The sequence below is a fragment of the Sprattus sprattus genome (assembly GCF_963457725.1).
Source record: "Sprattus sprattus genome assembly, chromosome: 16".
Classification (NCBI taxonomy): Eukaryota; Metazoa; Chordata; class Actinopteri; order Clupeiformes; family Clupeidae; genus Sprattus; species Sprattus sprattus.
The window spans coordinates 4,367,528-4,385,746 of record NC_137914.1 but is presented as its reverse complement, the minus strand read 5'-3'; the positions used below and the strand labels follow the sequence as shown (position 1 = coordinate 4,385,746).

General features: G+C 47.3%; 2 protein-coding genes across 2 annotated transcripts in view; one reads left to right on the top strand and one right to left on the bottom strand.

Annotated features, from left to right (window-relative positions):
• Positions 1-1,946: 1,946 nt before the first annotated feature.
• On the top strand, positions 1,947-13,145 carry pdia6 (protein disulfide isomerase family A, member 6). The gene is made up of 13 exons (XM_080853257.1): positions 1,947-2,044; positions 2,770-2,914; positions 3,627-3,684; positions 4,045-4,171; positions 4,943-5,049; positions 5,672-5,805; positions 6,145-6,259; positions 7,392-7,532; positions 7,870-7,954; positions 8,429-8,501; positions 8,803-8,961; positions 11,743-11,839; positions 12,397-13,145. Exons 1-13 carry the CDS (start codon positions 2,029-2,031, stop codon positions 12,463-12,465), a joined length of 1,326 nt encoding a protein of 441 aa, XP_080709383.1. The 5' UTR covers positions 1,947-2,028; the 3' UTR covers positions 12,466-13,145.
• A 902-nt stretch (positions 13,146-14,047) lies between these two features.
• Positions 14,048-18,219, bottom strand: part of hpcal1 (hippocalcin-like 1) — a 12,094-nt gene continuing 7,922 nt past the window's right edge. The window contains exons 3-4 of the mRNA XM_080853377.1: positions 17,156-17,261; positions 14,048-15,330 (exon numbers count right to left, since the gene is read on the bottom strand). Coding sequence (XP_080709503.1) covers positions 15,233-15,330; positions 17,156-17,261 — 204 coding nt within the window. The 3' untranslated portion in view covers positions 14,048-15,232. The remainder of the gene's footprint in view (positions 15,331-17,155; positions 17,262-18,219) is intronic.

The following is an 18,219-nucleotide window of genomic DNA, read 5'->3' as shown; positions in this document are numbered from 1 at the left end:
GTGTGGTGTGCGTGTGCGTGTGTGTCTCTGTGTGTGTGTGTACTTCTTCTCAACGCAAATTAATCACTTACGCTGGAAATCATCTGCTAGTTGAACCCTAACACTAGCATAAAGCACACTAACTGAACCCCTGTACTTGCTAGTTGAACCCTTACACTAGCATAAACAACACTAAGTGAACCCCTGTACCTGCTAGTTGAACCCTAACACTAGCATAAACAACACTAACTGAACCCCTGTACCTGCTAGTTGAACCCTAACACTAGCATAAAGCACACTAACTGAACCCCTGTACCTGCTAGTTGAACCCTAACACTAGCATAAACGACACTAACTGACCCCTGTACCTGCTAGTTGAACCCTTACACTAGTATAAACAACACTAAGTGAAACCCTGCTAGTTGAACCCTAACACTAGCATAAGGCACACTAACTGAACCCCTGTCCCTGCTAGTTGAACCCTTACACTAGCATAAACAACACTAAGTGAACCGCTGTGGTCTCTCCCTGCTCCAGTCGTCCCAGTACCAGCCTGGCGTGGCTACTGCTGAGCCCGATGAGGGTGACCTGTCTCCTGGCCTGGCGTCAATACCGATTCCACTTCCTGCTCCTGCTGCTGGTGCTGCTAGCCCTGGTCTTCCTTGGCCTGCTCTTCGTCTCCATGCCTTCAGCGCTCAGTCAGAAGATCTTTAATGTGGGATGATCACACACACAGACACTATAGACTGTTTTAAGACTGGCCTAAAAACCTTTTTATTCAGAAAGGCGTTTCCTACTTTTTTTTAAATGTATAATTTTTTAAAACTCTGCTTTTGTTATGAGCTGTTTTTAACCATGTAGCACTCTGAGATTCTGCTTGAATGTAGAGTGCACTATAAATAAAATGAATTATTATTTTTATTATGATGACTCGGCTCACACAGCGCACCACCCCCCACCCCACCCTCATCTCTCTCTCTGTTTAGCCCTGAGGGAAGAGAGGGGTGAAAGGATGGGCAGTCTACACTGTTATGTGCGTAATACATTTTTTTAAAATAAATAATCTCTATACAGCCTCTTGATCCAGGAGGACATTGAGTACAGTGCCACAAGGCATTTTCTTGTGGTGTTTGAAGGAGAGTGAAGAAATGTTGGGCAGTAGCCTGTACATTGTTATGTGCAAAATAAAACAAAGAAAAACGAACTCTGTGTGCGGTCCATTTTGTTTACAACACTGATTGATAGTTACCTGTGTGCTAAAAGCAGGTTGGGTTGAGATGTGTCTTTACTAGAATTTGTATTTCTGTGGGCTTATTCAGATCTCTCTCACCTGCTATGGGGATGTTTGGGGACGTGGGTGGGGGGGTCAGTATGTGTCTGCTGACTAAAGCTCAGTGGTGTAGTGGTCCCTGGAGAAGTGGGTATACTCTTCATTTGCATTTCTTTTAAAGCAGCCCATCCTGGCATCACAGGATAAACACCCTGTTTTAAGAAGTGGGTATAAGCAATGCTGACTGAAAAATAAGTGGAGTGGACTACACCACTGCTAAAGCTGCTACACTTACATGAAAGGGGCAGAGAGCAAAAGTTATAATTTCTTTGTAACAACACTAAGACAACTCAGAGGATGTAGAGCTTCAGTGTTGGGTTATATAAAAGCAAAGAGAAATGTTATGTTAGATTATACTTATCGGAGAAAGTTAGACTTCGATGTTATTTATCAATTAAATAGAGTAAGCTCTTCAGAATCTACGGAGCGTAAATTTATTTTAAAACACACAGTCCAACGAGTCATCATGCAATGTGAACTACCGGTAAGTTTATTTGCATTCATAAGGTGGGATGTCTATTCCAGGCCGCCGTAGGTGCCAGTCATGATCCTACACGTCGAGCTTTCATTGGTCTGATCGCTGCATGGGCCTGGCGCCACCAATCAGCGTGGGCCACGGTGAGATTTGGTTCATATTTGCCTATAGACACAGCTTGTTTAGGAAAGCTTGCGGTAATAGCGTTGAAGGTTGTAGCATCTGTGAGTAGGCTGATCCAAACATGAAATCAGTTTTAGGTAAGTTTTAAAAAATATAATCTTGCGGGGAACTGCATGGCGCTGTTGTTTTGGGGTGTTGGAAACAATCGCTGTATGTGGAGGTGGTGATAGGCAGCCTCGGACATGCTAGGTTTAGTGTGGGAAATTAGACACTTCTCATTAATTAAACACATTGTAACGTTAATTCGTGCAGTGTGTATGTAAGAGGCAGCACCTTTATAAAATGTAGTGACTAGGTCTAGGATATAGGTCGTTTCGAAAGGGCTCCAGATGTGACATGATACATTTTGATTCAGTACAGTGGTCGGCCAACTGGATTCCATGTTATCCGGTTAGCAATTGCAATATTAAGACTTAAAAACCGATAGTTAGCTAGCTAGGCATTGAGATAGAATATGACTTCTCTACGTAAATGTGATGTGGCGAGTGGGTGCGTTGCATTGAACCTGTGGCCAGTTTTGTGAAGAGGCAGTTGATCACAATAGCCATGTGATCCCTCAGAGAATTAACTTTTTTAACTTGTCTGTTACACATGACCCTTTCTTCGTAAAGGTATTTTGCAAGGCAGATGTGGCACTGCTTTGAATTTCACAATGTAAATGTGCACCTGTTCGAAGACTCATGGACCACAGCTTTGATAGTTTGCATCTTTCCATCAGAGCCTGAAAATACCCGTTTGCCTTATTTGAACGTCATCCTAATGTTCGCATCTCTCTCTCCCCCTCCATGCCTCCCTTGCTCAGGTGTGCTGGTGTGCACCTGGGCGGTCCTCTCGGTCCATGGCCTGTACTCTCCCAGCGACGACGTGATTGAGCTCACTGCCGCCAACTTCAATCGGGAGGTTGGGCAGAGTGACAGCCTGTGGCTGGTGGAGTTCTATGCCCCCTGGTGAGTTGGCACCCGATGCCCTTTTAAAGGTAAGAACACACATGGCCATCTTTTTAAAAACGGGACGCGAGAAAATGCATTGATTCCTATGGCACGGCGCGCTTTGCGTAGGCGCACACGTAAAGCGCGCCGTACCATAGGAATCAATGCATTTTTAGCGTCACGTTTTTAAAAAGACGCCCATGTGTGTTCTTGCCATAACACCCTGGGCGTTGAATGCTGAAGGGCAGTGGTGTAGTGGTCCCTGGAGAAGTGGGTATACTCTTAATTTTTTAAACAGCCCATACAGCACAGGATAAACGGCCTGTTTTGAGAAGTGGGTATACGCAATGCTGACTGAAAAATAAGTGGGTATACTCCATATACCTGCGTATACCCTGGATAACACCACTGCTGAGGGGTGAGCAACTTTAGTCACGACCCTAAAGTTAACCTACTACAGCCAGCCCATATCTGTACATTCACTGCTTTCCCTGCGGTCTAGAGATGTTTCACTGGATTCCAGTTTGGCCGAAGCTAATGACACTGAATGGATCAGCTGCAAGACTGAGTACACACAGGGAGCTTAACACAGAAAGTCTCTGGAATTGTTAGGGAGAAAAGTTCCAGCTTCCGTCCCTTAAGGACCGCCAAGGCGACTCGCCGCACAGTTTTCTGAGTTGAGCTGATCAGACGGTCCCGAATCTGTCTTAACTGAGGTTTCCTCTCGTAGGTGTGGCCACTGTCGGAACCTGGTTCCTGACTGGAAGAAGGCCGCCACAGCGCTTAAGGTCAGTAATCAACGCATACAGGGGCGCCGTGGTTGCGGATTTATAGATGCCTAAAAGTCAAATATCGGCGTCATATGACGTCATACACAGGGGGTTCAGGAAGTGTAACCTACTTTCAGGCATTGGTAGGGGTACCGAGACCTAGTTTTTAGCCTTATACTCTAACCCTAACCCTAACCCTGAAAAATCCTAAGAAAAAGTTGATTCTGACACTTAGAAACACTGCGTCACTTCCGGTATTTGACCTTCAGGCATCTGATAAATCTGCAACCGGAGACCTGTGGTGTCCAACAATTTATAAAACAACGAGGACGCCTCGCTTTTGTAATGACCTCTGCCCCCTGCTGTCCTGTTCTCTAGGGCATTGTGAAGGTCGGAGCTGTGGACGCGGACCAGCACAAGTCTCTGGGGGGGCAGTTCAGCGTGCGCGGCTTCCCCACAATCAAGATATTTGGGGCCAATAAGAACAAGCCAACGGACTACCAAGGTACCCCACTAATCTATATGAACTAGATCCCGAGGTACCCTACTAATCTATATGAACTAGAGCCCGAGGTACCCCACTAATCTATATGAACTAGAGCCCGAGGTACCCCACTAATCTACATGAACTAGATCTCGAGGTACCCCACTAATCTATGTGAGCTAGATACCTAGGACAGTGTCCCTATTAAGTGGTAAATATGGGAGTATGTGGCTGTTTTTAAGTAATGAGCCACCAGCTGCGTGCCCAGTTAGGCTGTCATATTAATTCCCAGCTTTTTATTATTTTAGGGCCATTTGAAGTTATTTAGCATTGGTTCCCCTTTGTAAGCTTCTGTACTTTTTCTTTTCTTTTAAGAATTGTAGGTTTTGGGGTTAGAACCTCTTACCTTACTGTTTTTATGATAGTGTGACTGTAGTGTGAGTCTTGACATACTGTACTATACGCCATAGTGTGAGATTGTGCATTAACACCATAGTGTGAGTTTGGGTATATACACCATAGTGTGAGTTTGGGCATACATGCCATAGTGTGAGTTTGGGTATATACACCATAGTGTGAGTTTGGGTATATACACCATAGTGTGAGTTTGGGCATATACACCATAGTGTGAGTTTGGGCATATACACCATAGTGTGAGTTTGGGCATATACGCCATAGGGTGAGTTTGGGCATATACGCCATAGGGTGAGACTGGGCATTTACGCCATAGTGTGAGTGTGGGCAGTGGGCATATACTCTGTTATGTGACTGTTGTGGCTTCCTCTGTGGCAGGTGGCAGGACTGGCGAGGCTATAGTAGAGGAGGCTCTTAAGGCGCTGCGCTCCCTGGTCAAGGACCGCCTGGGGGGGCGAACAGGAGGCTCAGACTCCGGCAGACAGGTATGTAGAGCACACTCTACTCCAGCATCAGTGCTGGTTACATCCATGGAGATTGACTTGTGTTGGTCTAATAGACTAGTCTCTGATGTATACCCATTTAGCATCAATGGAGGTTAAATCCATGGAGATTGACTTGTGTTGGTCTAATAGGCTAGTCTCTGATGTATACCCATTTAGCATCAATGGAGGTTAAATCCATGGAGATTGACTTGTGTTGGTCTAATAGGCTAGTCTCTGATGTATACCCATTAAGCATCAATGGAGGTTAAATCCATGGAGATTGACTTGTGTTGGTCTAATAGACTAGTCTCTGATGCGTAACGGTTTAATGATTTAAAGATCATTAAAGTTAGGTATTTCTGACACATTGCAGACACTCGAAAGCTGCCATTGTGTTATTGAGTTTGTCTTTGTGGTTTCTCATCGCTCTAGTCTTTTCTTTAGCCCTGCGTGTCTACAGCATCTGCGGCCTCTTAGTGTCGCATAGTTGCCGTAGTGACCATGAAGTGAACTTTATACCCCTCAGTCCTGACAATGCCCACTTGTGTCTTGCCCAGCTGGCACTGTAAGTGTTGTTGTTGTCACCGTCCCCATGGCGATGTCCTCTCTCCCTCGGTGACAGGGTGGCGGGAGCGGAGGGGGCAGCAAGAAGGACGTCGTGGAGCTGACGGACGACAACTTTGACCGCCTCGTGCTGGAGGGCGATGCCGTGTGGATGGTGGAGTTCTTCGCCCCCTGGTGTGGCCACTGCAAGAAGTGAGTGCGTGTGTGTCAGTGTGTGTGTCAGTGTGTGTGTGTGTGTGTGTCAGTCAGTTGAGCTGGGTTGTTTTATGCTCAGTCATGCCTTAAGGTTTTATTATTATCCTATTAAAACTATTACAAAAAATCAGCTATAAACATTTTGTTTACATTTCAAAGTGTTCGTTTGCTGGAAAACTACCCCCTGGATTTCTGAAAAGTGGTAATAATAAACTGTCCAGTGTTGTAAATATCACGGCAGTTTATCTCGGAGTGAGGTTGAACGTGAAATAACGGGGTGGGGGGACCCCTAAAGAACGTAACTCTGACGTGACTCCCTCTCCCCCCCCGTCTCAGCCTGGAGCCAGAGTGGGCAGCGGCCGCCAGTGACGTCAAAGACCAGACCAAGGGCCGAGTCCGGCTGGGAGCGGTGGACGCCACTGTGCACCAGACGCTGAACAGCCGTTACGGGGTAAAGACCGACCTCAGGCTGTTTGTAAACCTGCCCCTACACCCTCTCCCTTCCCTCTGACCTCAGGCTGTTTGTAAACCTGCCCCTACACCCTCTCCCTTCCCTCTGACCTCAGGCTGTTTGTAAACCTGCCCCTACACCCTCTCCCTTCCCTCTGACCTCAGGCTGTTTGTAAACCTGCCCCTACACCCTCTCCCTTCCCTCTGCCCCTCTGTTTGCACCCTCTCCCTTCCCTCTGACCTCAGGCTGTTTGTAAACCTGCCCCTACACCCTCTCCCTTCCCTCTGACCTCAGGCTGTTTGTAAACCTGCCCCTACACCCTCTCCCTTCCCTCTGACCTCAGGCTGTTTGTAAACCTGCCTCTACACCCTCTCCCTTCCCTCTGCCCCTCCGCTTGCACCCTCTCCCTTCCCTCTGCCCCTCCGTTTGCACCCTCTCCCTTCCCTCTGACCTCAGGCTGTTTGTAAACCTGCCCCTACACCCTCTCCCTTCCCTCTGCCTCTCCGTTTGCACACTCACACGGAGGGTCCGCCATCCCCAACCAATCAGCATCTTGTAGTGTGTAGGAGCCAGCTGACGTACATCAATCGCTAAAGACGTGGCCAACGAAATTTTGTGTGAACAGTTAGCAAGTCCGCATTGATGCTAACTTAGCAAGCATGTGCAAGAGTTTAGTGGTGACCATTACTTACTAACTCTAACTTACCGTTATGTTTCTGGCCGTATTTGTTACTAAAAGACTCATTTACAGCATGTCAGTGAAGCTGATATAAGCAGCACATACAGTGAAACACTGAACACTGCGGAGAAGGCTGCCACTTGTTAAAGGACGATGCACTCTAGTTCAGCAGGAACACCAACTAACTCTTTTTTTTTTATTCAGTTTCCCGCCAGTATTCCTGCCCTGCACCCTTATCAGTGCTTATTGAATTCAATTTAATGTGTTTGTTTACCAAAACGATACAGTTGTCTCAGGGCGCCCTGAACCTTATTGGGGATGTGTATTTTCCAGATGTTCATTAAAGTATTTCTGCCATTTAAAAAAAGTGGCCATTGGAATATCATACCCTTTCCCTGTGTTGGGCTGTTCTCTCCCATGTCCTGATTGGCTGTGTGTCCTGTCTGTCTGTAGGTCCGCGGATTCCCCACCATTAAGATCTTCAGGAAAGGGGAGGAGCCGGAGGACTACCAGGGAGGCCGCACCCGCTCTGACATCGTGGCTCGCGCCCTGGACCTCTACTCTGACAACACCCCCCCTCCAGAGATCCTGGAGGTAGGCCTCTTGCAGCGCCTGTGTTTGTTTATTTGTTTGTTTGTTTTTTAAACCCGTATTCAGCTTCATCATATTAGAACAATTACCCATGAAATATATTGCGATATAGACCACACGTGTGTGTGTGTGTATGTGTGTGCGCGCGTGTGTGCGTGTGTGCGTGTGTGCGTGTGTGTGTGTGTGTGTGTGTGTGTGTGTGTGTGTGTGTGTGTGTGTGTGTGTGTGTGTGTGTGTGTGTGTGTGTGTGTGTGTGTGTGTGTGTGTGTGTGTGTGTGTGTGTGTGTGTGTGTGTGTGTGTGTGTGTGTGTGTGTGTGTGTGGTGTGTGTGTGCCTCCAGATTCTCAATGAGGGCGTCCTGAAGAAGTCCTGTGAGGACAGCCAGCTGTGTGTCATCGCCGTGCTGCCTCACATTCTGGACACAGGTATTCTGTCTCCATAACAACAGTATCTTGACATCACACCTAGTTGCCAATCACGAGTAGTGCCTGTGACAATGGGGCGGCTGAGCTGTTAGCTCCAGGCTAAGCTGAGGTAACGAGGAGAAAGCACAAAAGCTCCAGGGCATGGTGGAAGCTCGCTTCCTCGGTGTAAATTAGGCACGTCCACTGCGCTAGAACTCGGTGACCTTGGTATTCTGGCTTAAGTCCAGGAGTCTGTAGACAAGCCTGTCACGTGTTTGTTTGTTTGTTTGTTTGTTTGTTTGTTTATCGGGATCAAAACAACAGGCCTCTCTCAAAGGCTCTTGAACTCGAGGAGAGTGTCTCCTATGTAATTAGTTGCTGTGTCGAACTGGCTTTTCTAGTTTGACGCACTTCCTGCCCCAGTGGGCTTTATGCGTGTGGGCTGAGTACCTGTCTGAACGTCTGTCTTACGGATCTCCTTTGGGTGGTCCTCAGGTGCTGCGGGTCGTAACGGCTACCTGGAGGTGATGACGAAGCTGGCCGACAAGTACAAGAAGAAGGCGTGGGGGTGAGTTGGAACCACTGGCAACACATCTGTGTCTGTCTGTCTGTCTGTCTGTCTGTCTGTAGTTTTTTTCACCCACTCACTCACTTTTTATATTTTTCTGCCTTGCCCTCTTTCCCTCCCCCTCTTTCTTTCTTTCTTTCTTTCTTTCTTTCTTTCTTTCTTTCTTTCTTCCTTTCTTGCTCTTCTCTTTCTTTCTTTCTTTCTCTCTCTCGCTCTTCTTCTTCTCTCTCTCTCTCTCTCTCTCTCTCTCTCGCTCTTCTTCTCTCTCTCTCTCTCTCTCTCTCTCTCTCTCTCTCTCTAGCTGGTTGTGGGCAGAGGCTGGCACTCAGATGGACCTGGAGTCGGCTCTTGGCATCGGGGGTTTCGGGTACCCCGCCATGGCGGCCATCAACGCCCGCAAGATGAAGTTCGCCCTTCTCAGGGGCTCCTTTAGCGAGACCGGCATCCACGAGTTCCTCAGGTGGGGAGCGCTATGCTGACCAGGACGGGCATGTTGCATAGAGAAGTCACCATTATTCAGGCATCAGGTAGGGGGCGCTACATAGAGCAGACTATGCAGTTAGTCGCTGCAGGAAGGCCTCACATCTACATAGAGCAGACATCAGGTACAATACAATAAAATGTGTTTATTTGATCAAGAGGGACAGTGTACATTCATGAACATTAAGATGTAAATGCACCCAATTATAGCCAAAAGGCTAAATTCCATTGGCAGTCCCCCTGCCAGAGTGACAAAGGCTATACAACCTTTAAAAAAAGGCATTAATGTATTTATTAAACATCAGCATCAGGTAGGGGGCGCTACATAGAGCAGTCATCAGATAGGGGGCACGTTACATAGAGCAGTCATCAGATAGGGGGCGTTATATTGAGCAGTCATCAGGTAGGGGGCGCTACATAGAGCAGTCATCAGGTAGGGGGCGTTATATAGAGCAGGCGTCAGGTAGGGGGCGCTATATAGAGCAGTCATCAGGTAGGGGGCGCTACATAGAGCAGTCATCTGGTAGGGGGCGCTACATAGAGCAGTCATCAGGTAGGGGGCGTTATATAGAGCAGGCGTCAGGTAGGGGGCGCTATATAGAGCAGTCATCAGGTAGGGGGCGCTACATAGAGCAGTCATCAGGTAGGGGGCGCTACATAGAGCAGTCATCAGGTAGGGGGCGCTACATAGAGCAGTCATCAGGTAGGGGGCGCTATATAGAGCAGTCATCAGGTAGGGGGCGCTACATAGAGCAGTCATCAGGTAGAGGGCACTATATAGAGCAGTCATCAGATAGGGGGCGTTATATTGAGCAGTCATCAGGTAGAGGGCACTACATAGAGCAGTCATCAGGTAGGGGGCGCTACATAGAGCAGTCATCAGGTAGGGGGCGCTATATAGAGCAGTCAAGGCATCAGGTAGGGGGCGCTACATAGAGCAGTCATCAGGTAGAGGGCGTTATATAGAGCAGTCATCAGGTAGAGGGCGCTACATAGCGCAGTCATCAGGTAGGGGGCGTTATATAGAGCAGTCATCAGGTAGGGGGCGCTACATAGAGCAGTCATCAGGTAGGGGGCGCTACATAGAGCAGTCATCAGGTAGGGGCGCTATATAGAGCAGTCATCAGGTAGGGGGAGCTATATAGAGCAGTCATCAGGTAGGGGGCGTTATATAGAGCAGTCATCAGGTAGGGGGCGCTATATAGAGCAGTCATCAGGTAGGGGGCGCTACATAGAGCAGTCATCAGGTAGGGGGCGCTACATAGAGCAGACTACGCAGTTAGTTACTGGAGGAAGTCCTCACATCTACAAAGCATTTTCATTAGGAAGGACTTCCACTTGTTGTGACACCAGGCTTATGTCACGTACTGATAAAGATGTCTTTTACACACAGTCATCTGGTAGGGGGCGCTACATAGAGCAGTCATCAGGTAGGGGGCGTTATATAGAGCAGGCGTCAGGTAGGGGGCGCTATATAGAGCAGTCATCAGGTAGGGGGCGCTACATAGAGCAGTCATCAGGTAGGGGGCGCTACATAGAGCAGTCATCAGGTAGGGGGCGCTACATAGAGCAGTCATCAGGTAGGGGGCGCTATATAGAGCAGTCATCAGGTAGGGGGCGCTACATAGAGCAGTCATCAGGTAGAGGGCACTATATAGAGCAGTCATCAGATAGGGGGCGTTATATTGAGCAGTCATCAGGTAGAGGGCACTACATAGAGCAGTCATCAGGTAGGGGGCGCTACATAGAGCAGTCATCAGGTAGGGGGCGCTATATAGAGCAGTCAAGGCATCAGGTAGGGGGCGCTATATAGAGCAGTCATCAGGTAGGGGGCGCTACATAGAGCAGTCATCAGGTAGAGGGCACTATATAGAGCAGTCATCAGATAGGGGGCGTTATATTGAGCAGTCATCAGGTAGAGGGCACTACATAGAGCAGTCATCAGGTAGGGGGCGCTACATAGAGCAGTCATCAGGTAGGGGGCGCTATATAGAGCAGTCAAGGCATCAGGTAGGGGGCGCTACATAGAGCAGTCATCAGGTAGAGGGCGTTATATAGAGCAGTCATCAGGTAGAGGGCGCTACATAGCGCAGTCATCAGGTAGGGGGCGTTATATAGAGCAGTCATCAGGTAGGGGGCGCTACATAGAGCAGTCATCAGGTAGGGGGCGCTACATAGAGCAGTCATCAGGTAGGGGCGCTATATAGAGCAGTCATCAGGTAGGGGGAGCTATATAGAGCAGTCATCAGGTAGGGGGCGTTATATAGAGCAGTCATCAGGTAGGGGGCGCTATATAGAGCAGTCATCAGGTAGGGGGCGCTACATAGAGCAGTCATCAGGTAGGGGGCGCTACATAGAGCAGACTACGCAGTTAGTTACTGGAGGAAGTCCTCACATCTACAAAGCATTTTCATTAGGAAGGACTTCCACTTGTTGTGACACCAGGCTTATGTCACATACTGATAAAGATGTCTTTTACACACACACACACACACACACTCACTCTCTCATTCTGCTAACTCTGATGAAACATCAGTATGCGCTCCATCACTCTGCCATTTCAAACACTGTAGACCTTATGTCACGTACACACACACACACACACACACTCTCTCTCATTCTTCTAACTCTGATGAAATATCAGTATGCGCTCCATCCCTCTGCCATTTCTAACGCTGTAGAGCTTTATAGTAACGTCCAGCATCTCTCTCCTCTCCTGATTGCTCTGATCGTATCCCCCTGCGCTGTGTGTCCCTCACAGGGACCTGTCCATGGGCCGCGGCTCCACGTCTCCCGTGGGCGCCGGCGTCCTGCCCAAGATCAACGCCGCGGAACCCTGGGATGGCAAAGATGGAGAGGTGAGAGTGCTGCACCAATCACGTGAGAGTGGGTGTGTCTGTCTTCAGTTAGGCAGCCAATCACTGCATAGTAGGCAGCTTTATCAGGGGAGACCTCAGGACACACTCGGGGAAACAGGAGAGGAAGGACTGAAGGGAAGGGTGGAGGTTGCTGCTTCCTGTGTGTGTGTGTGTGTGTGTGTGTGTGTGTGTGTGTGTGTGTGTGTGTGTGTGTGTGCGTGGAGCACAATTATTCAAAGTGCTGGTGGAAGCAGCAGTAGTAGGGGTAGTAGTAATAATACTACGAACCTGACCTGAGAAACAACGACCTCTAGTCTAATTCTAAGGCTTTATATACTGACCACTTTTATGAATATTGGATTACAGGTTTAGAGTATTATTGACTGTTTTAGGAATATAGGATTACAGGTTTAAAGTATTATTGACTGTTTTAGGAATATAAGACTGCAGGTTTAGAGTATTATTGACTGTTTTAGGGGTATAGGATTACAGGTTAAGAGTATTATTGACTTGCTGTTCAGCTCTGATGTCTCTTGTGTTTTTCTTTGTGTGTGTAGTTGCCTGTAGAGGATGACTATGACCTGAGTGACATCGATCTGGACGATATGGACAAGGATGAGTTATGAGTCCTTACATAAGGCCTTGGCAAGATGAGAGCTAGGCTGACCAGGTGTGTGTGTGTGTGTGTGTGTGTGTGTGTGTGTGTGTGTGTGTGTGTGTGCGTGTGTGTGAGCGAGCCTGCCCCATCGTGTGGTCTGGAGCAGATGGAAATGGGCAAGATTTGTGTGTGGGTGTCATCGTCATGACGCCTGAGGCGTGTGTGTGTGTGTGTGTGCCATCCCCACACCCTGCCAGTCTGTCCTTTCTCTGTGTCCACTTGCCTGTCTGGGTTTCTGCTCGTCTCTCAGTCTGTTGCTTTTCCACCATCTGTCTCTGTGTCCATCTCTGTCTGTCTCCCTGCCTCTCTGTCTGTCCCTGTGTCCATCTCTGTCTGTCTCTGTGTCCATCTCTGTCTGTCCCTGTGTCCATCTCTGTCTGTCCCTGTGTCCATCTCTGTCTGTCTCCCTGCCTCTCTGTCTGTCCCTGTGTCCATCTCTGTCTGTCCCTGTGTCCATCTCTGTGTCCATCTCTGTCTGTCCCTGTGTCCATCTCTGTCTGTCTGCTCTAGCCTGCTTGCCCCCTGCTCCAGATCCTGCCCCCCCTCTCCTGTGGATGACGGGAGTAAATGGGGCAGCTCTGTTACTGACGCCCTCCAGTAGAAAACCAAAACACATGTCTCCCACAAAGCACCTGCAATCAGATGAGACCCGGGGGGGGGGGGGGGGGGAAAGACTGGTGTTCCTCACATGGTGGACACACTGTTCTCACTTGTGTGTGTGTGTGTGTGTGTGTGTGTGTGTGTGTGTGTGTGTGTGTGTGCAGGGAGTGTAGGGAGTGTAGAGTTGTGTGTCAAGCCTGGTGATGTTGATTCTCTTCAGCTCCTCTTCTTCTTCATCACAGACCTAAACAGCTCAGTCCAACTCTGGGGTTCCTCACCAGTGTTCATACTGTGTAGACTGGGTAGGACTTAACAAACCTCACCAGTGTCCTGGGACTGAAGCAATGGCTGCAGATGTTTTGACAGATTTCTGCCCTCCCTAATCTATAACACGGATCATGTGTTTGCCAAGGCCTCCAGAGGGTGTGTGGGTGTGGGTGTGGGTGTGGGTGTGGGTGTGGGTGTGGGTGTGGGTGTGGGTGTGGGTGTGGGTGTGTGTGGGTGTGTGTGTGTGTGTGTGTGTGTGTGTGTGTGTGTTTGTGCCTCCAGAGTGTTTGTGCTTTCAGAGGGAGATATTCAGTGCCAGTGAGCGAGGTCATCTGAGCTTTAAGACCAATAAAGAGGGGGAAGGTCAGGAGCTTGTGTGTGTGTGTGTGTGTGTGTGTGTGTGTGTGTGTGTGTGTGTGTGTGTGTGTGTGTGCGCCTACTACATGAAACCCTGCTAATATGTGGTGTCTATCCAGGAAAGGGGAGGATACTGTGTAGATTTTTCTTACAAAATTCTTTTGACTGTGTTAAAAAAAAAAAAAAAAAAAAATGTTTTTGTTAAAAAAATAAAGAAACCTTCACAAAAAGAGGAACATCATTGAGAGTTTATTTCTTTTTTTATGTAAACAGCGAGATGGATGAGTGGAGAGGGCATGCTAGGCCCGGGTATGTTACTGTGGGTGAACATTACAGTCTGATAATGCACGTTAAATGACCGATGATGATATTACACTGAAACATGTCGTTTAGAAACAAAAGTGACAAAACTATGGCAAAACAGAGCCGTCTCGGCTTCTGCAATGTTAGAAGCACCACCATCTTCCAGAAAACATTAGACAGAAATAAAGTCACTAGCAGTTACTGATAAGTATAATACCTTTTTAATACAAATATTATATTTTTGGCACTTTGACCTCCATTAAAATAAGGCAACGAACAATATAAAAAACATTTAGCCGCAAGACCTAGGGATGCAGACTGTACAATAGAAGAAGAGGAAAGTAGAGGGTGTATCTTCATAAATGCTATCTGTAAGCATCTCACCTCAGCCTCACACTGGGCTAACGGATCACAACCACCAATCACAACCAGCCGACTGTGAAGCATAGAAACCCCAGCGGTGGGAAGTGCTGCACGGACGACAGTTATCACAATAATATCAGATATGACTTAGCAGGGCCGCCACCGCCACAGAGCCTGTTTGAGGAACTGCTCGTGTGAAGATGATGACTCAGACGGGACCTGAAGCAAGTCTGGGTAAGATGCGGTGCAGAGAGAGTCCATGTTGGGAGTGAACCAACAGCCCAAGAAGCGCAGAGAGGAACCAGGAAATGCAGAGATGAAACCAGGGGTAGTAACCATCGTCACTGGGCTGCTCAGACTACTCTCAGTAGGCGGGGGGAGGGGGGTACGTCGTTTTTGTTGTTTTTTGGGGGTAGGAGGGGGAAGGGGGGGTAGATAGTTTTTTGTTGTTTTTTGGGAGTAGGGGGCGGGGGGGTTAGGGTTATTTTGGGCTGAATCCAGTCCGTTCTGCACGGCCATCAGAGCTGGGGGGCCTGGAGGAGTGGAGATAAAGACGTGGGGACATGGCCAGAGGGGACTGGATTGGTCAGTGGATGGCTGGGTGTGAGACGTCACCTCTGTGAACCGCCCAGGTCTGGCAGTAGGAGACACCCAATGGAAAGGAGGAGAGAGATGAGATGTGTGTGGGGGGGGGGGGGGGTTAGTGGACGGGCAGGGATGAGATGTCAGAACAGTTTGGACCTCAAAACTGGCAGGAGGTGCAAGATGGAGTGAAAAAGAGAAAGAGGGGTTGGGGTTGTTGGGGTTTTTTTGGGGGGCGGGGGGAGGTGAGATGTGAGATGACCTCAGAGCTGGCGTGAGGTGCCCTGGTCTGACTGCAGCAGGCGCACAATGGAGGGGTCACTCTTGGCTCCTTTGATGAACTCCTCCAGAGAGAGACGTCCTGTGAGGGGGACAGAGACGAGGGAAACCATCAGACCTCCACTGCCTGCTACCACAGCTGTTTGTTTGAAATATCATATATACACTAAACATTACTAGATAGATACATACATACATACATACATACATACATACATACATACATACATGTACATACATACATACATACACTTTTATTAAACCTGTGAAGGAAATTCAATTGACAACTTACCACAGCTGTTTGTTTGAAAGACCATATATACACTAGTAGATAGTTCAAGTTCAAGTTCAAGTGTTTTTATTTGTCACATACAATACATTGAAGTGAAATGTAAAAGGGTCTATGCTCCCCACTGTGCAAAAATAAATAAAATATAAAATAAATTAATACATTTATAAAATTAAAAATGTAAATAAAATCTAAAAAAATTCAAATAACTATAATAAAAACAAGGTTTTGAATTGAAAATTTCCATTTAAGTGTCTCACTGCCTGTGGATAAAGCAGATAGATAGATACACTTTTATTAATCCTGTGAGGGAAATTCAAATGTCAAAGCAGCAAGGTAGTAGGAATAGAATTATTAACGTAAACGTAAAAAAAATAAAAAATAAAAATAATAATACTATACATTCATTCTGAAGAGCATTTATGAGGTCAGGCCCTGATGTTGGATAAATGCTGTAGAGAATGAATTGGCACCATCTCCAAAATAGAAGAAAAACAGAAACCCCCAACAATCTTGTGGAAAGCCTTTCAAGAACAGTGGATGCTGTTATAGCCGCAGAAGGGGGACCAACTCCATATTAAAGTATTCACGTATGTGTTTGAAATACAATGTCATTACATTCTCTGTTGGTGTTATGGTCAGGGCGTCCAAATACTTTTGTCATATATTGTATCTACAATCTTGCTACTATACTTCTTAGCTTAACAACTATACGGTTGTTAAGTTAACATCTTAATTCACGGCACTGTTATGCACATTCTAAAGGAGTGTCCTTTAAAGGTACAGTGCTCGATCCTGGCGAGAGGCTGTTTCCAGCCACCAATCAAATTCACCCCTCCCGTTCCTGCTCCTGAGCAAGGTATTGATTGGCTGGAATAGGCTTCACACCCTGCATCTGTGCCATGTTCTATGTCGTTTTCTATTTCTTGAAAAAATAAAAAAGCAGTATTTATTGTTACACCAGGTTTGTATTGCTCTTAGCTTGACTGTTCTCTCCCTTGTACGTCGCTTTGGACAAATAATGCCCTCTGCCCACCAGGACTGCTGAGATCCCAGTCTGAATCAGTCTTAACTTGCACTATGTCGTTTTCTATTTCTTGAAAAAAAAGAAAAAAAAAAGCAGTATTTATTGTTACACCAGGTTTTTATTGCTCTTAGCTTGACTGTTCTCTCCCTTGTACTTCGCTTTGGACAAAAGTGTCTGCTAAATGACTAAATGTAAATGTAAATGTAAATCTGGACCATAAAGCAGGGGAATGGAATTGGACTCGAACGGACTTGTGTATGGTGGAGGATCGGTCAAGGGGGAACCTTGAGGGAGCCAAACATGGCCTGTGATGTCAGATGTTTTTGTTTAGCCGCTCTGTTTGTTCCCTGTTTACAGAGGCAGATCTGCCATTGAAAGGACAGCGGCAGGAATGTGAGGAGAAATTCACTGAATTCCAAATCTCCAGAGAAGTCAATATTTCTGTCATTGGGTTTGTGTGTGTGATTGTGTGTGAGCGCTGTGTGTGTGTGTGTGTGTGTGTGTGTGTGTGTGTGTGTGTGTGTGCGTGTATTCAGATGTGTGTGTGTGTGTGTGTGTGTGATTGTGTGTGAGCGCTGTATTGATATTTACCATCATTATCTGTGTCCATCTGTCTGAAGATCTTGTCGGTGCGCTTCTCAGGGGTAGACTCGTCCTCCGGCATCTTCATGACTGATGACACCATCTTGTAGATCGCCTAAAGCTCAGCAAAGACAGGGCTCCATTTCAATACGCGCATTATTCAATGGACATTCTTTCGTAGTCGCCTATCAGGTTCACATCACTTCAACTATGTCCTTTCCATAAAACAGCAAAAACAGTCTTCCCATGTATCATCTTGGTAAAAGGTCAAAATATGTGAGTGTAGCCTAAAACCAAAATAAACACATTTATTTAAACATTTATTTTTGATTTAGCTCTTCTCCCCTCTCCATCCCTGGGCCTGGCGCTCTCCTGAGACTACGTATGTCCAGGCGGACACTTCAGGCAGGAGATCTGTTTATTCACCAAAATAAAAACATTTATTAAAATAAAAACATGTATTTAAACATTTATTTTTGATTTAGCTCTTCTCCCCTCTCCATCCCTGGCCCTGTCGCTCTCCTGAGACTACGTATGTCCAGGCGGACCCTTCAGGCAGGAGATCTGTTTATTCAGGCAGGCCGTATCGCTGCCCATTGGGCTGAGCCAATATTGACCAGGGCCTGGCCAACCTGCTCACAATGGCTGTGTGTGTGTGTGTGTGTGTGTGTGTGTGTGTGTGTGTGTGTGTGTGTGTGTGTGTGTGTGTGTGTGTGTGTGTGTGTGTGTGTGTGTGTGTGTGTGTGTGGTCACCAGGGCCTGGCCAACCTGCTCACAATGGCTGTGTGTGTGTGTGTGTGTGTGTGTGTGTGTGTGTGTGTGTGTGTGTGTGTGTGTGTGTGTGTGTGTGTGGGTCACAATGCCTGGAGGAGCAAACAGTGGACTGACAGAGGAGGGGATAGCAGGCAATCCCCACTGCTCCAGACCGGAACAGGCTCATTATGGCTCTGTGTGTGTGTGTGTGTGTGTGTGTGTATTCAGATAAGTGTGTGTGTGTGTGTGTGTGTGCGTGTATTCAGATAAGTGTGTGTGTGTGTGTTTGTGTATTCAGATGTGTGTGTGTATGTGTGTGT

Bases quoted from the DNA above. Each gene is read 5' to 3' on its own strand.
- pdia6 (XM_080853257.1), top strand. The intron at 5,806-6,144 runs GTGAGTGCGTGT...CCCCCGTCTCAG, and splicing joins TGGTGTGGCCACTGCAAGAA to CCTGGAGCCAGAGTGGGCAG. The intron at 7,955-8,428 runs GTATTCTGTCTC...GGTGGTCCTCAG, and splicing joins GCCTCACATTCTGGACACAG to GTGCTGCGGGTCGTAACGGC.